Consider the following 17,917-nt stretch of genomic DNA (forward strand, 5'->3'; position numbering starts at 1 on the left):
TGCTTGTTACAGAATTACTGCATTAGCCTGTCATGGTTCTTCAGAGTCAAAGGTGTCTGTACTACTGCTTCCTGCTGAGTCTTAGGGATTTCCCAAGGAACATGTGTCCCTAATGACATCTTTCACAGCTTTCTCTCAACAGCAGGACTGGCATTTAGCTGCCGGCTGTGCCAAATCACTGGCCTTGTGCAGAGTATGGAAATGCTTCTTGAAAAAAAACATGAACGGGTTTTTTTTTCAGCTTCAATTTTCAGTTTTTCTAATGCTGACTGCTCACCTTTGCAGAGTCTTGGAGGATAGGAGACTGTAAGTCTAGGAGGAGGGACTTGATGCACAGATTAAAAATATTGTCATATATATATATATATATATATATATATATATATATATATATATATATTGCCATCTATCTATCTATATATTTTTTTTCTATATATTTTTGATGAGGTGAGTTGAATGGATGAAAATATTTTTCATTCAGCCTATAGTTAAGCTCTGGAATTCATTGCCAAAAGATATGGTTTTTAAAAATTTAAAAAAAAAAAACGAAACCCAGCTAGCATATCTGAGTTTTAAAAAGGTTGGGGAAAGACATTGCTTATCCCCGAAGGTAGACATCATGGAATTTTGCTACTTCTTGGGATTCTGCCAGATCCTTGTGACCTGGACTGGCCACTGTTGGAAGCAGGATACTGGGCTAGATGGATCTTTGGGCTGACCCAGGATGGCCATTCATATATCTTTTAAAAATTATTTTTATTAAGAAACAAGAGGATACATAATTTCAATGGACATTGTGGATAACTCATAAATGGATGCAGAGTAACCAAGAGAGGTTTGGGAAGCCCTGACCTTACCAGTGGCAAGTAGAAGGGGAGAATTCATTCAGGGGCTAGGGATCTTCTGTGCTTATCCCACATATTCTTAAATGGTTGTACTGTTTTTTTTGCCTCCAGCCTTTCCATTGGAAAGCAGTTCTATGCATTCACTGCCCTCTATGGAAAATAATATTTTCTGATCTACTCTTAAGACTGCCTCATTAGAGTCTTGTATTATGACCCCTCTAAAATCTGTGAAGTATTTGGAATTTTGGAGCAAGTTCAGGGGACTAAGAAACATGACCTAAGAGAAAAAGCCGAAGGAATTAGGTTATTTGCCCTAAGAAGAAGATAAATGATAGCAATATTAAAACAGGTAAAAGGGGAGTTACAAAGATGATGGTAGTCTGTTGTTCGTTATCATCATTGCAACAACATTGTAGATAAGACATTTGAAATAAATTTTAAATTGCAAGAGAAATTACACATTGGATTAAACCAGGGATGTGGTGAAATCTCCACCATGGAGGGTATGAAGAACAAATTAGATGACCATCTTTTGGGGGATGGTATAGATACAGTACTGCCTGCCTAGAGACAGGTGGTAGTTTGCATGACCTCTTCAGCCCTCTACTATCTCTATCTCTCTTCGATTCTAAATTGCAGAAAAGATAAGAGGTGTGGTAGCCGTGTTAGTCCACTCTTAAGGTTATCAATACAAATCAAACAAAATAAAACAAGGAAAAGAAAATAAGATGATACCTTTTTTATTGGACATAACTTAATACATTTCTTGATTAGCTTTCGAAGGTTGCCCTTCTTCGTCAGATCGGAAATAAGCAAATGTGGTAGATGACAGTATATATTACTACTACTACTACTATTTAGCATTTCTATAGCGCTACAAGGCATACGCAGTGCTGCACAAACATAGAAGAAAGACAGTCCCTGCTCAAAGAGCTTACAATCTAGTAAAACATCCAAGCAGTTCATTGACAGTCTAACAGGGTGAGGGTGGGTAGGAGGTATGCATGGGGACATCAAAACATTTCATTGATATTCTAACAGGATGGGGGTGGGTAGGTGAAAGGAGGGTGATCAACAGAGAAATACTATTTTATGGTTTATAATGGGCTAGAAAACCCAGATCCTTGTTAAGTCCTGTCTGTTGGGTGTCAAAATATTCAATCATTCTGACTTCAAAGGTCTTACCTTCCTGTATTGTTTTAAAGTTACCTTTCAGGATTCTTACTACCGGTATGAAATCACTGGTGCAGTGTTCTGGTCTTGTAAAGTGTTGGCCTACAGGGGTGGGAACCTGACTGGCACCGGCTATCTTCATGTGATGTCTGTGCAGATTAAATCTTGTTTTAAGCTAATCAAGAAATGTATTAAGTTATGTCCAATAAAAAAGGTATCATTCTTATTTTCTTTTCCATGTTTTATTTTGTTTGATTTCTATTGATAACCAGAAAAGATGAGAAATTTGTTCTTAGGCACTGTTTTTAGCTCATAACATTTCAGTAGAAGTTCAAGGTGAAGTACATTCAAATAGAGTAGTTATTTCCCGGTTCCCAGAGGGCTTATCATCTAAGTATGTAGATAAGGAAAATGTAGGATTAAGAGAGTCATTATATAAAGAGTGCCTATTTTTAGGTCCAAGATTATGCCTATTTGGAGCTTATTTTCTGAAGGAGAGTAGGCCTCCATTTTCTGTTACAGAATACTAGTGTAACAGGTCAAAGACATATCTCTCTATATAAAAGGCACCACCAACGTTCTATGAAGCCTCCAGCCGGAAGTGTGAAGGGGGAGAGATATCCGGTTTCCCCATGAGTGTCTGCCCCGCCCTCTCTGTAACACAAACAGTCAGTTAAAGAAAACACAGCAAAGCACGAAATCAAATCGCTCTCTCAGTAACAGTGAAGGACTCAGAGGGGGGAGGGGAGAGAGGGCAGAAGCCCTCACTATCTCTGTAACACAAACACAGCACAGCAGGAAACTTAACACTGAAGGACTCGACTCCGAGGGGACAGAGAGGACAGACAGCACAGGGGAAGGGAGAGAGGGCAGAGGGCAGGGACACACACACTCCCACATGCACACAGAAGAAAACCTTGCTAGCCCCCGTTTCATTTGCATCAGAAACGGGGCTTTTTTACTAGTGACTATATATTAGGTATGAGCACTTACATCAACTGGTGAAATGCTGACATCTAGATTGCCAAAGAATGTGCATAAAATATGAAGTCTGCTAAAGTATTATATCCTGAGATTCTTCAACTATTTCCCTAGTCAGCATAAACTAAATGTAGTACTTGCAAACTGATGGTCAATGGCAGAAAAGTGAGTCTGCCACAAAAGTGGGGGAACACAAATCTCTATGAGTATAACAAGAACAGTCTAGAAGAGTAGGGTGAGAAAATGGCACTTCCAAAAAACAAGAGGGAGTCTAAGATTCTTCACACACAGTGTTTAATCTGACAAATGCAACTTAGAGACTCGACTCAGAACTGTGTTTCAGAGCAAAGCGCCTGCCTCAGGAATCTGTACTAAAGCGTGCGAAATTGAGAGATGCTGTATAACAAATTACCTTAAATCTGTAAGTGCGTACATAAATTGTTTAGCACAATATAGCATTTCTGCTAAATGCATGTTATTGATTTTCTACAAATATGTTTCAGAGGGAAAGTGTCAAGAATGGAGAGTGGGCATTCCTGCAATACCCAGCTACTGTGTTATGATTAGCGAGGCTGGTGGTTGGGAGGCGGGGATAGTGCTGGGCAGACTTATACGGTCTGTGCCAGAGCCGGTGGTTGGGAGGAGGGGCTGGTGGTTGGGAGGCGGGGATAGTGCTGGGCAGACTTATACGGTCTGTGCCCTGAAGAGCACAGGTACAAATCAAAGTAGGGTATACACAAAAAGCAGCAAATATGAGTTATCTTGTTGGGCAGACTGGATGGACCGTGCAGGTCTTTTTCTGCCGTCATCTACTATGTTACTATGTTACTATTCTGTATAACTACAAAAATGTTATGGGATTTGCGTTGCAAACCGTATGAGGAGAGACTTGCCGACCTGAACATGTATACCTTGGAGGAAAGGAGAAACGGGGGTTACATGATACAGACATTCAAATTTTGAAAGGTACTAATCCGCAAACAAAACTTTTCTGGAGGCGGGAAGGCAGTAGAACTAGAGGACATGAATTGAGGTGGAAGGGGGGGGCAGATTCAGGAGTAATGTCAGGAAGTATTATTTCACGGAGAGGGTGGTGGATACATGGAATGCCCTCCCGCGGGAGGTGGTGGAGATGAAAATGGTAATAGAGTTCAAACATGTGTGGGATAAACACAAAGGAATCCTGTTTAGAAGGAATGGATCTATGGAATCTTAGCAGAGATTGGGTGGCGACACCTGTAATTGGGAAGCAAAGCCAGTGCTGGGCAGACTTCTACAGTCTATTCCCTGATCGTGACTGAATAGATATGGATGGGCTGGAGTGTAAATTTTAAGGGGCTTCAATGTTATCTTCATAACTTTTAGTACAAGAACAGTGCTGGGCAGACTTCTACGGTCTGTGCCCTGAGAAAGGGAAGGACAAATCAAACTTGGGTATACATACTGTATAAAGTATCACATACCATGTAAAATGAGTTTATCTTGTTGGGCAGACTGGATGGACCGTACAGGTCTTTATCTGCCGTCATTTACTATGTTATTATGTTATAATTTTTATTTATTGAGACTTTTTATACCACCTAAGCTAACTAGAAGATCCAAGTGGTTTGCAGACTAAAAACCAAGAACAAACATTTGAAAAGAACTACAAAACATGATAGGAAAGATGATACATTATGGGGTCCTTTTACTAAGGTATGCTAACAGATTTAGCGATCACTAACCATGTGCTAAATGATAAGATGCCCATAGGAATATAATGGGCTTCTTATTATTTAGTGCACCTTAGTAAAAGGACCCTTATGTGCGTAACTGGGCACCCTGCCCACGCTCCACCCAAACCCCGCCCATATCAACAACTACGTGTATAGAATGTGCTATTAAAGATTGGCACAAATTTAAAGAATAGTACTTAACCAGAAGCTGCTTATTTATGTGCATAAGTAGACATTTCTGCCCATCGATGACTAGAATACCGACATTTACACACATTCTTACTGTCTAAATCTAGGGATCTCCTTCTAGAACAACCCCCTAATGGCACCCAAAGTTAGGTAGCCAACTGGGTATGAACTTATAAGAATAGGGCCAGTCACCAATTGGCACTAAATTGGTGTTAAATGCCTAGTGGTTAGTACAACAGACTTTGATCCTGGGGAGCTGGGTTTGACTCTGGGCAAGTCACTTAACTCTCCATTGCCCCAGGTACAAATAAATACTTGTATATACTATGTAAACCTCTTTGAATGGAGTTACAAAAACTACAGAAAGGCAGTATATCAAGTCCCATTTCCCTTTCCCTGTTTGAGATTCTAGATGGAATGTTGCTATTCCACTAGCAACATTCCATGTAGAAGCCTGCCCTTGCAGATCAGCAACGCGGCTGCGCAGGCTTCTGTTTCTGTGAGTCTGACGTCCTGCACTATTTGAGATTCTACTATTTGCTACTATTTGAGATTCTACATGGAATGTTGCTACTATTGGAGATTCTAGATGGAATGTTGCTACTATTGAGATTCTGTTGCTACTATTTGAGATTATACATGGAATGTTGCTATTCCACTAGGAACATTGCAGATCAGCAACGCGGCTGCGCAAGCTTCTGTTTCTGTGAGTCTAACGTCCTGCACTATTTGAGATTCTACTATTTGCTACTATTTGAGATTCTACATGGAATGTTGTGGAGGAGTGGCCTAGTGGTTAGGGTGGTGGACTTTGGTCCTGGGGAACTGAGGAACTGAGTTCGATTCCCGGCACAGGCAGCTCCTTGTGACTCTGGGCAAGTCACTTAACCCTCCATTGCCTGCCCCATTGAGCCTGCCATGAGTGGGAAAGCACGGGGTACAAATGTAACAAACAGAATCTCAATATTAGCAACATTCCATCTAGAATCTCCAATAGTTTGTTGCTACTATTTGAGATTCTACATGGAATGTTGCTATTCCACTAGCAACATTGCAGATCAGCAACACGGCTGCGCAGACTCACAGAAACAGAAGCCTGCGCGGCCGCCTTGCTGATCTGCAAGGGCAGGCTTCAACATGGAACGTTGCTAGTGGAGGAGTAGCCTAGTGGTTAGTGCAGTGGACTTTGATCCTGGGGAACTGGGTTCGATTCCCACTGCAGCTCCTTGTGACTCTGAGCAAGTCACTTAACCCTCCATTGCCCCAGGTACAAATAAGTACCTGTATATACTATGTAAACCACTTTGAATGTAGTTGCAAAAACCACAGAAAGGTGGCATATCAAGTCCCCATTAATTGGCGTTAAGCACTAATGTGATGTTGCACAAATAATAGACTTATGTCCGTATTCTATAAACAGAGCGCCAGATTCTATATATGGCACCTAAAAAGTCCATGCGGTAAAGATTGTATAAGGGATGCCTAGATTTCGGCACAGTATATAGAATACGCTTAGGTGGAAATCCTAGTGCCTAAAACTATGCACGTCCATTTAGACCTATGAAAATGTGGCCTAAATCCCTGGGCCATATTCTCTAACTGTGCAAATAAATTTTGCAACACCCACGAAATGCCCATTTCTCCACAAATAGCCATGCCCATTTTGAACTGCGTGCATTAGAATTCAGGTGCAGTTCATTACAGAATATGCTTAGCGAGATGTGTGCGTAAATTGTAATTATTGCCAATTAGTTCTTATTATGGCTTGAGTGCTTTTATCAAAGCTGATTAGCTTGTTAAGCCAATTCATTTACGTGCATTGTTATAGAATACGCCTAGATATTGGCACGGATCTGTAAGCACTCTATATAGAATCCGGGGGAGAGTGCCTAACTTCTCTCACATGCAAAAGAGGAATTAACATGGGAGGGGCATATGCGTTTCTGACTATTCTTTCATGCACTTTATAGTTTATTTGCGTTTTGCACCCAACTTCCGCATTTAGGTGTCACCATTTACATCAGCCATAGACATGGTGTTAGTGGTTGCATCTAAAATGTTTGGCATGTAACTGTGCACTTACTCTAGTTTTCTATAATAGATTGGCATGAAAGTCTGATGTTATAGAATACTAGCTTAGCACCCAGTTTTTTTGGCATTTAACATGTTGCAACCTGTATTGATGCTGGACATGGGGAAGGGGGTACAGGGACCAGGGGCGTATCTGCGTGGGGCCAGAGGGGCCTGGGCCCCTGTAGATTTCACCCTGGACCCCCCTACCGCGAACCCTCCCCCGCCGTCGCCTGGGCTACCTTTGCTGGCGGGGGACCCCAACCCCCGCCAGCCGAGGTCCGCTTCCTCCTGCTTTTAAAAATATTCCTTCAGCTGGCAGGGGACCCCAACCCCTGCCAGCCAAGCCGAGGTCTTAAGTTCTTCTTTGTCCTCCGTGTCTGACCATGCTGTTCAAAGGAGCTGCTTCTGAATCTAGCAACGTCAGACTCCGAAACTGGATTCAGAGAAGCAGCTCCTTTGAACAGCATGGTCAGACACGGAGGACAAAGAAGAACTTAAGACCTCGACTTGGCTGGCAGGGGTTGGGGTCCCCCGCCAGCTGAAGGAATATTTTTAAAGGCAGGAGGAAGCGGACCTCGGCTGGTGGAGGTTGGGGGTCCCCCGCCAGCAAAGGTAGGTGATGGCGGCAGGGGAGGGTCGGCGGCGGCGGGGGGGTCGGCGGGGGGGGCTATAATGTGCCCCCTCACTCTGGCTCTGCCCCCCCTCCTACCGCCGAACTTCAGATACTCCCCTGACAGGGACAAGGCAAGAATAAAGATACAGAGAGGGGAGATGCTTAATATGGCAGGAAGATAGGGGCAGGGACACAGAGGGGAGTCAAATGATGGACATGGACAGAGAAGAAATGTCAAATGGACCAGGAGACCCTTGCAAAAGAGTTGAGCCAGAGGGAAGCAGAAACCAGAGCCTGGGACCAACCTGATTATAAAAATTAAAAGACCAGAAAGTGAATTTTATTTTCTATTTATTGACAGTAGCCTTAAAGAACTGAATTGAATTGAATCAAATTGAAAAATCGATTCAAATGAGTGAATCAAATCGAATCAAAAAACTTTAGGGTCGAATTGGACTGCACTACTGAGCAGTGAGTGGGAAGCCCATGATGCAGTATCAGAATACAATAACACTTACAGCAAAAAGTAAAAGAATAAAGGAGGTCAAATATAAAGCATTGTATTTTAAAATTAGCCCTGAGAAACAAAGAACATAAGAATTGCCATATTGGGTCAGACCAAATGCCCATCTAGCCCAGTATCTGGCTTCTAACAGTGGCATTTTAAGCTTTATTCAAATTCATTGCTGTCTCTGCAAACCATTTAACTTTCCATTTCATCTGGTCTACAACATCCTCCTTGTTTTCTTTTGTCTTACCCCTACCGTTCTTTTCTGCATTCCATTTTGGTCTGTTCTCTGCTTCTGCTTGGTTCTTGTTTGATACTCTGTTAACATAGTGCTAGATTTTTATTCCTCTTTGATGTATCCTTTCCACAATGTTTCCATTTTCTTGGATTAATGCCTGACTTTCTGTGTTATATCATTTCCAGATTTCCGCCTTCTCTTCACTCTCATTTTGAGTTCTATAAACACATCTTTTTCTGTCATTTCTCTTGTCCAATCAGCTTCATATGTTCACCCATTTCCCCAGCTTTGTGTTTGTTTTTTCAGCATGCAGCTGTCTTCTTCTGCTTGTTCAGGATTTTAATTGTCTTTTGAAGGAAGGAATTAGTGCCAAAATTCAGGCACAATGATGTCATCGTCGTCCTTCATTACACAACCAATTGATGTCATGGCAATTACCGTGCATTGATAAATATGAAGCAAATAATTTTAATCGCATTTTGTGTTAAATTAAGTTTTAAAGGATACTTTTTGCTCAGCTACCAAGCATAAACCATAAATAAATTAAATTAATCAGTAAATGACTAGAAAAGTCAGCACAAATATATTTTTGGAGTACCGCAGACAGATTACCATCATACAAATAGAGCAAACTCTTCAGGATCTCTGTAACTCCTCCCGACTTAGAAACGTAGAAACATGAAGGCAGATAAGGGCCAAATGGCTCATCCAGTCTAGCCATCCTCAGTACCAACTAACTCCTCCTTCTCCTAAGAGATCCCACATGCCTGCTGCAAGCTTTTTCAAATTCTGACACAGTCATTGTCTCCACTACCTCCGCTGGGAAGCCATTCCAAGCATCCACCACCCTTTCCGTGAACGAGTATTTTCTTAGATTCCTCCTAAGCCTATTTCCTCCCGACTTCATCCTATACCCTCTCATTCCAATGTTTCCTTCATTTGAAAAAGGCTCTCCTCTTGTACATTAATGCCACTGAGGTATTTAAACGTCTCTATCATATCCCCTCTCTCCCGCCGCTCTTCCAGCATATATATATTAAGGTTCATAAGCCTGTCCTGTTTTATGACGGAGACCGCTTACCAATTTGGTAGCCGCCCTGTGGACCGACTCCATCCTGTTTATATCTTTCTGTAGATGTGGTCTCCAGAACTGCACGCAGTACTTTAAATGGGGCCTCACCATAGTTGGGATCATCTACAAATTTAACAAACATTAGAACAGTAGAGATCTGTATGCTTACTCTTGGAGATTCTACTTGATATTTCTCCAGGTTACATAGAATTGTCTATGTATTGCAGACAATTATCTCCAACAAACCACACACATTATCCAGGTTTGCCATCAAGTAATATATTTGCCATTGTGTCCAAATATTAGATGCAATTACTGTGGCTACAAGCATGGAAATATAATGGGGTCCTTTAAGTAAAATGCCTAAAGCTGTTAACGTGTGAATTAGGGTGCATTAACCAGTAATACAGAAGAGCACTAATAGCTACCACAGTGGCATGAAAGTATATGCACCTCGATTCACGCGTTAATAATGTGGAGGGGCATAATCGAACGTCGCCGGCGAAATAGATTGCCGGCTATCTATTTTGGCGGTGGCGCAACAGCTGGCTGGAACTGTATTATCGAAAAAGATGGCCGGCCATCGTTTTTTTCAATAATACGGTTTAGCCCGGCCAAATGCCAGAATTCGCTGGGTTTGAGATCGCCAGTTTTGTTTTTCAGCGATAATGGGAAAAAAAATGCCGGACATCTCAAACCCAGCGAAATCCAAGGCATTTGGTCATCGGAGGAGCCAACATTTGTAGTGCACTGGTCCCCCTGACATGCCAGGACACCAACCGGGCACTCTAGGGGGCACTTCTAAAAATGTGAAAAAAATACACAAATAGCTCCCAGGTGCATAGCTCCCTTACCTTGGGTGCTGAGCCCCCCAAATCCCCCCCAAACCCACTCCCCACAACTCTACACCATTGTATGGGTGAAGGGGGGCACCTACATGTGGGTACAGTGGGTTTTGTGGGGGGGGGGTTGGAGGGCTCAACACTTAGCACCACAAGTGTAACAGGTAGTGGGGGGGTATGGACCTGGGTCTGCCTGCCTGAAGTGCACTGCACCCATTAAAAACTGCTCCAGGGACTTGCATACTGCTGTCAGGGAGCTGGGTATGACATTTGAGGCTGGCATACAGGCTGGTAAAAAAAGGTTTTTATTTTTATTTTTTTTAGTGTGGGAGGGTGTTGGTGACCACTGAGGGACTATGGGGAAGTCATCACCTATTCCTTTCGGTGGTCATCTGGTCAGTTGGGGCACCTTTTTGAGGCTTGGTCGTGAAAATAAAAGCACCAAGTAAACCCGGCGAAATACTGCTTAACGACGCTTTTTTTCCATTATCCGCAAAAGCCGGCCATCTGGTAGCCACGCCCATGGCCGCCCATGTCCTGCCTTCACTACACTGCCAACACGCCCCTTTGAACTTTCACTGGGGCAGCGACGGGAAAGTTGCGATGGTGTCAAAAAAGCCACTTTCGATTATACTGATTTCGCCACTTTTGAGAGATCGCCCGCCATCTCCCGATTTATGTCGGAAAATTGCTGCGATCACTTTTGAAAATAAGCCTGATATTGTGTTAGGGGGAAGGAACTAGAAGATTCATAGGCAGAGAATGGGTGTGAGCTGCATAATTGCACGCTTTCCATTTGTGCAGTAGCTTCACTTTAATTATCGCCTCCTCAATTGAAGGTGCTAAATACAGCTGCGCTAATTGTGGCTAGGTTCTACATGTGTGTTAATTGCAGAGAACATGCACTGAATTTTGCTGTTACAGCGCGTTAAGTGCAAAAATTTAATACACTTTAGTAAAAGACCTCCAATGTGTATATCCTCATCAGTGACCATTCATGTGTATTTCATATTCTACAGCTGATTCCTCCTGATGAAAATAATTTTAACAGAGGTCTAGCTGAGATATTCAGTGGTTAAACTGCATGACACAGGCTATGGCTAAAAAGACTACAAAAAGTGGAAAGAACACAAAAGTCCCACGGGATTGACAGTGCCAAAAAACAAGGAGTGGGAACTGGATCAGGCTCTTCGAAAACAGACTCAGGACTCCCAATGTGAAATTGAAGATGTTTATTTAAGATGACTCGACACGGTACCATGTTTCAGCACACGCGTGCCTGCCTTAGGAGTCTAGATGCGTATACTTGATAATCACGTCTATCCTTGGCGATCCGTCTTGTAAAATAAAAATAAGCAGGTCTTTAAAACGACCGTTGATGAAAGAAAAAGTATGGATGGCATTGGGAGTCCTGAGTCTGTTTTCGAAGAGCCTGATACAGGTCATGGCTATACATCCCCTCTCATTGTCTTTGTGAAAGTCTCTTAGAAGATCTTGATTGTAGAGAAGTCTGAAATTTACTTCCATTTTGTACAATGTTTATTGGCAAGAAGGCAGTGGCTTGAGCAGTGATGATTCACCAATCATTCTTGTACTGGGGTCTGGTGTCTCTGCAAGAGCCAAAGAAGATCATTGTTCCTGATTCCAAGCCGGATCCTGAATTCGAAGTAGATGAGGTTCTGGACTCCAAATGTCAAAGGGGACGGCTGTTTTATTTGCTATCCTGGAAGCACTTTGGTCCCGAGGATAATTCCTGGGAGCCCGCTGCCAACATCCATTCACATGAATTGATCCGGGAGTTCCATACCTGCTACCCATCCAAACCCAGACCTATGCAGAGGGGGGTCCTTAAGAAGGGGGTACTGTCATGTCCCCTACCTCAACACAAGCGGCGTCCTCGGGCTGCGCAGGGTCCCGTCAACATGCACACTTGACTGACACAGCCCTGAGCCATGTGTGTGTAGTTCTTCTCTGGCTGCAGGCTCCTTGATTGCTTTGCTTCCATGCACCTGGCTTCTCTCTCTCTCTGCCTGGCTTCCAGGCTCCTTGATTGCTTTGCTTCCATCCACCTGGATCTGCTCTTCCTTGCTTCTCTCCTATTGGTCTTCCGGTTCCTCTTTCCCCTGCTCTTGTCCTATGGCTGTGCCCCTTCTCCCTGCTGATGTCAGACGCCAGCACTTTATCAGCTGAGCTCTCCCTAGACTCCTTGCTTCGGCTTCTACTTTGGTAGGTGTTACTTGCTCAGTAGTGTGCTTCTCCTCTACTTTGTTCTTCATTGCTGACTTAGCCTGTACCTGGATTACTCTCGTGTCTGCTGCCTGCCTACTGACCTTGCCTGTACCTGGATTACTCTCGTGTCTGCTGCCTGCCTACTGACCTTGCCTGTTCCTGGATCACTCTCTTGCCTGCTGCCTGCCTGGCCGTCACGTTCATCACCCCGCTTCCTGCTCCATCTCGTAAGCCCTGCAGGCCGCCTGCACCTAGGGGCTCAACCTCTGGGGAACGGTGGTCAGTGCAGGTTGTCTGGCCGACAAGCAGAACCTTGTTCGAGTACCAGGCTCAGCAGTGCTCTACTTGGTACAAGAACTCACAGGTCTGACAGAAACATAGAGGCTCATTTTCAAAGCACTTGGCCTCCCAAAGTTCCATAGAAACCTATGGAACTTAGCCTCCCAAAGTGCTTTGAAAATATGCCTCATAGTATTCTACCTACCCCCCTTCAAATGTGCTACCCCAGCAACCAATGGAGAGAGTGGGGCTGAAAGTGATCCTTAGCCAGGCAGTCACTGGAGAGAGGAGAAGGGCAGGAACCCTCTCTTAGATCTAGAGCCAGAGGAACAGCTACTAGTCCTGAACCATAGAACCCTCAAGATTTGAAGAGAGGGAAAATGAAGAAATCAACCAGTAAGATGGGAATTTTGTTGGCAAACTCTTTTTTTCCTAACATATTCCTTTTTGGGGTTAAAGTGGTGTGGGTTTAAAGTGAATGCTCCAGCCAGCTGGGTAGAAGCATTTGTAGCTGCTTGAATCCCAAGAAAAGCAAGTTTAGCCAAGGGGGTTAAAAAGAGGAGAAACCTTTGTAGCAACTTGAATCCAAGGGAAGACATACTATCTACTAATCTCTACTGTCCTTTCCTCTCCATTAAAGGTTGTCTATGCTTGTACCCCTACTTTCTTGAATTCAGATACAGTCGTTGTCTCAACCACCTCCTCCAGGAGGCCATTCAATGTATCCATCATTCTTTCAGCACAGTAGTATTTCCATAGCCTGACCTTTATCGATGTTGCTTTTAGAGGTCTCGGCAGGCATTTTCATCCAGGAGAAGCATCATAGCAGGAGTGAGTGGGCATCGCTCCCAGTCCACTAGACCCCAGGGACCCCAGTAAATATAGGGTTGATATCAGGTGAGAGGGGGCTTCTTAAGTGAGTTTGGCCTTCAGAAGATTGCGGCAGTCATTTTGACAGGCAGCTGCAAGGGACAGGAGTGAGAGGCTGCGCTCCTGCACCTGACACCCACTGTACCACCAAAAATAGAACTAGACCTTCGGGGGTGCCTATCTGAATGACTGGGGGGTTGAGGATGGGGGGTATGCTGGAGGGAGAGGGAGAGGGTTTGTGGACTGGGGGGAAGGGGGAGGGAAGGAGGGGGTTTTGGCAGGGGGCAGGAAAGGGCTGGGGAGGCAGTATTCCGTGCCATTGCCCCCAATTTAGAGCCGCTGAATATCGGGAGTTGGGCAGCCCCAGGGGATTTAAGCAGTCAGGAATCTCTCTTGCCAACATAAATGACATTGAGGCATATTTTCAAAGCACTTAGCCTTCCAAAGTTCCATAGAAACCTATGGAACTTTGGAAGGCTAAGTGCTTTGAAAATATGCCTCTTTGAATATTGGTCCATTTGTGTTTCCCACCTGCATATATAGAAGTGCACCTGAACAGGAAGTTATGCTAATGAGATCAGGGTGTTTATGGATTACTAATCTTTTAGGAAGAGATGTAAATCTTGGTGGTTTACAGATACATTTAATAAAATTATTTGTATTTTCCTCCAATTTGATTTTTTTTCCATTTTTTAAAACTTACTTGTATGTTACATTTCTTTTATTTTATGTGTTATAGATTGCTCTGTTTTTGTGTTGTGTATCACCCAGAATGTTCTAGAATGGGTATCTTCTAAATATACATAGATAACTAGAGGTCCTAGTACTAAACCGTATTAAGCACTAACACACGTCTAATGCAGAAGAAATGGCCTAATGTGGGATGCGCTAAAGTGTTCTGCATTAATTTTCCATCTGCGTGTGCTAAAGGCGTGGTAATTTTATTTTGTTATTTTTTGGTGGGGGAAGAGGCATGTCAGGGGAGGAGAATGGTCATGGATGTACCAGTCAGCTAACGTGCTAACATCACCACCATGCTAACTGGTTAGCATGTCCATAACACGGGAGACCTTAGTGCCCCTAAGTAGGAAGCAGTAAGTGCTCCCGTGTTAACTTTTCGTAATGGTTGTGCGCTAATGCTGATATTAGTACACTGGCGTATATTCAGCAAGTACAAAAAAGCCCTTTTTGACTACTGCACTAAAAATGTGCTTAGCACACGGGAAAGTCCCATGTAAGGATGGACTATTTCTTAGCCAACTTAGCAAAAGGGCCCCTAAGTAAATAAATATTGACATGTTATCCTCAGAAAATGAATTTTGCAGATAGAGAGTCCATCAATGACATTTAAACGCTAAGTGCTGTTCTGTAAACGGTGCTGAAAGTTAGGTGCCGTTTGTAGAATACACTTTTCCCCAGATTCTATATAGCGTGCCTAGTGTATGAAATCTAAGTGTATTTCATAACTGCGCATAACTTAATTCACTTAACAAGCCAATTAGCATTTTTAACAGCACTTAACAAGCAATAATGAGCACTAATTGGCAATAATTATAATTTACACACACAACTTGCTAAGCGTATTCTGTAATGAACTGCACCTAAATTATAAAGTATTCAGTTCAAAAGATGCGTGGCCATGGGCAGGGAAATGGGCGTTTTGTGGGCATTCCCAAATTTACACATGTTGTTATAGAATACGTCCAAGTCCACGTAAATCTGTGCGCAGGGTTTTATGCCACATTTTTGTTGGTATAAATGGAGACAGGTAGTTTTGGGTGCTGGGTATCAACTAAGCATATTCTATATACCGTGCCTAAATCTTATAGAATACGCTTAGGCGGAAATGTTTTCCGCGTGGATTTTTTAAGCACCGTATATAGAATCTGGCCCTTAGCACCTAACTTTAGACATGAGGATTTACACCAAGTAAACCCTGGTATAAATCCTTGTGGCTAAATGATGTGCGGATCCCCCTTATTTTATAACAGCACACATAAATTCTAGGAACGCTCCTGACTCACCCTCCCATGGCCATGCCCCCTTTTTGGAGCCGCATGTAAAATTTGCACGCAGATTTGTGCGACTAAAAATACACGCGTAAATTTCAATTGAGGCCAATTTGTGCCAATAATTGATTAGCATCAGTGCTAATTGGATCATTAGTCAAGAAAATTCCACACACAAATTGGGTGTGTGCCTAAATGTTCATGTACGGTTTTAAGTGCCATTTATAGAATTTTGGAGTACATGTATAACTGGTGTTCATTCTGCTAATCGAGCTTCTTTTTCTGACTTTTATTTCAGTGCCTTTTAGAGAAACTCCAAGTTACACAAAAAGGAGGCGAATCACAAGTTCCAGCAGCCTCTCCTCCCCCCGCACACTGCAGCGTTCTGCTAGCGACAACAACCTGAATGCTGAGGGACACCCTCCTTACTCGCCAGTGCCCTCGCTTCGCAGCCTGCCCCCACAGCTGCTGTCACAGTCGCCAGAGGCGGCTGTGGGGGCGGGAGTGGGGGACAGCAGCCTGGCGAGCACGGGCAGCTCCCGCAGCACTCACAGCCGCTCCCCTTCTCTGCAGCGGGTGCAGGAGGAGAGAGAGGCTGAATCCCATACGCTTAGGAGAAGCAGCCGTGGCAAGACCAGGTAAGAGAACTGAGCCAGGAGCGAGTCCCGGCATCACCTGAGAAGCCTTAAAGAAAGAAGGTTGAAACATGCCTTGGTTGAAGTTAGAGAAGGAAAGGGTCATTATTAATTCAGTGGCTGTCAGTGTTTTGCTGAAATTTGCCAGCTTTATTCCAGGATATTCATTGTCAGGCCGTGTCCGGACACTGGCACTGAATATCCAGGTATATGTGGCCGGCTAAAACACAGCTGGTTAAATGCAATATTCAGCACCTAACCGGCGACAATGAACCATATAAAAATAGGACTATGTTAACATAGTAACATAGTAGATGACGGCAGAAAAAGACCTGCACGGTCCATCCAGTCTGCCCAACAAGTTAAACTCATAAGTCCTACTTTTTGTGTATACCTTGAAACTCATGAACTATCAGAATTTTTTTTTTTTGTTACATTTGTACCCCGCGCTTTCCCACTCATGGCAGGCTCAATGCGGCTTACATGGGGCAATGGAGGGTTAGGTGACTCGCCCAGAGTCACAAGGAGCTGCCTGTGCCTGAAGTGGGAATTGAACTCAGTTCCTCAGGACCAAAGTCCACCACCCTAACCACTAGGCCATTCCTCCACTGTTGCTACTATTTGAGATTCTACATGGAATGTTGCTATTCCAATAGCAACATTCCATGTAGAAGTCGGCCCTTGCAGATCACCAATGTGGCCGCGCAGGCTTCTGCTTCTGTGAGTCTGACGTCCTGCACGTACGTGCAGGACGTCAGACTCACAGAAACAGAAGCCTGCGCAGCCTTGTACATGGAATGTTGCCAGTGGAATAGCAACATTCCATGTAGAATCTCCAATAGTAGCAACATTCCATGTAGAATCTCCAATAGTATCTATTTTATTTTTGTTACATTTGTACCCTGCGCTTTCCCACTCATGGCAGGCTCAATGCGGCTTACATGGGGCAATGGAGGGTTAGGTGACTCGCCCAGAGTCACAAGGAGCTGCCTGTGCCTGAAGTGGGAATTGAACTCAGTTCCTCAGGACCAAAGTCCACCACCCTAACCACTAGGCCATTCCTCCACTGTTGCTACTATTTGAGATTCTACATGGAATGTTGCTATTCCAATAGCAACATTCCATGTAGAAGTCGGCCCTTGCAGATCACCAATGTGGCCGCGCAGGCTTCTGCTTCTGTGAGTCTGACGTCCTGCACGTACGTGCAGGACGTCAGACTCACAGAAACAGAAGCCTGCGCAGCCTTGTACATGGAATGTTGCCAGTGGAATAGCAACATTCCATGTAGAATCTCCAATAGTAGCAACATTCCATGTAGAATCTCCAATAGTATCTATTTTATTTTTGTTACATTTGTACCCTGCGCTTTCCCACTCATGGCAGGCTCAATGCGGCTTACATGGGGCAATGGAGGGTTAGGTGAGTTGCCCAGAGTCACAAGGAGCTGCCTGTGCCTGAAGTGGGAATTGAACTCAGTTCCTCAGGACCAAAGTCCACCACTCTAACCACTAGGCCACTCCTCCACCCTTACAAAAACAGTACAAAAATTCTAGCCTAGCACAGAACTGTGAACGATGCGATTCAAAACAGGAAATAGTATCACCTGTGGAATATCACCATTAACTGATATACTACCGTTCTGACAA

The 17,917-nt window shown here is 43.8% G+C and overlaps 1 protein-coding gene across 1 annotated transcript in view; it reads left to right on the top strand.

The window, feature by feature from the left end:
- SHANK3 (SH3 and multiple ankyrin repeat domains 3) overlaps nucleotides 1-17,917 on the top strand; it is a 704,425-nt gene that overhangs the window by 283,715 nt on the left and 402,793 nt on the right. Inside the window, exon 10 of the mRNA XM_030215777.1 lies at nucleotides 15,935-16,274. Within this exon, the coding sequence (XP_030071637.1) occupies nucleotides 15,935-16,274 (340 nt within the window). The remainder of the gene's footprint in view (nucleotides 1-15,934; nucleotides 16,275-17,917) is intronic.

Source organism: Microcaecilia unicolor, chromosome 10, assembly GCF_901765095.1.
Source record: "Microcaecilia unicolor chromosome 10, aMicUni1.1, whole genome shotgun sequence".
Lineage (NCBI taxonomy): Eukaryota > Metazoa > Chordata > Amphibia > Gymnophiona > Siphonopidae > Microcaecilia > Microcaecilia unicolor.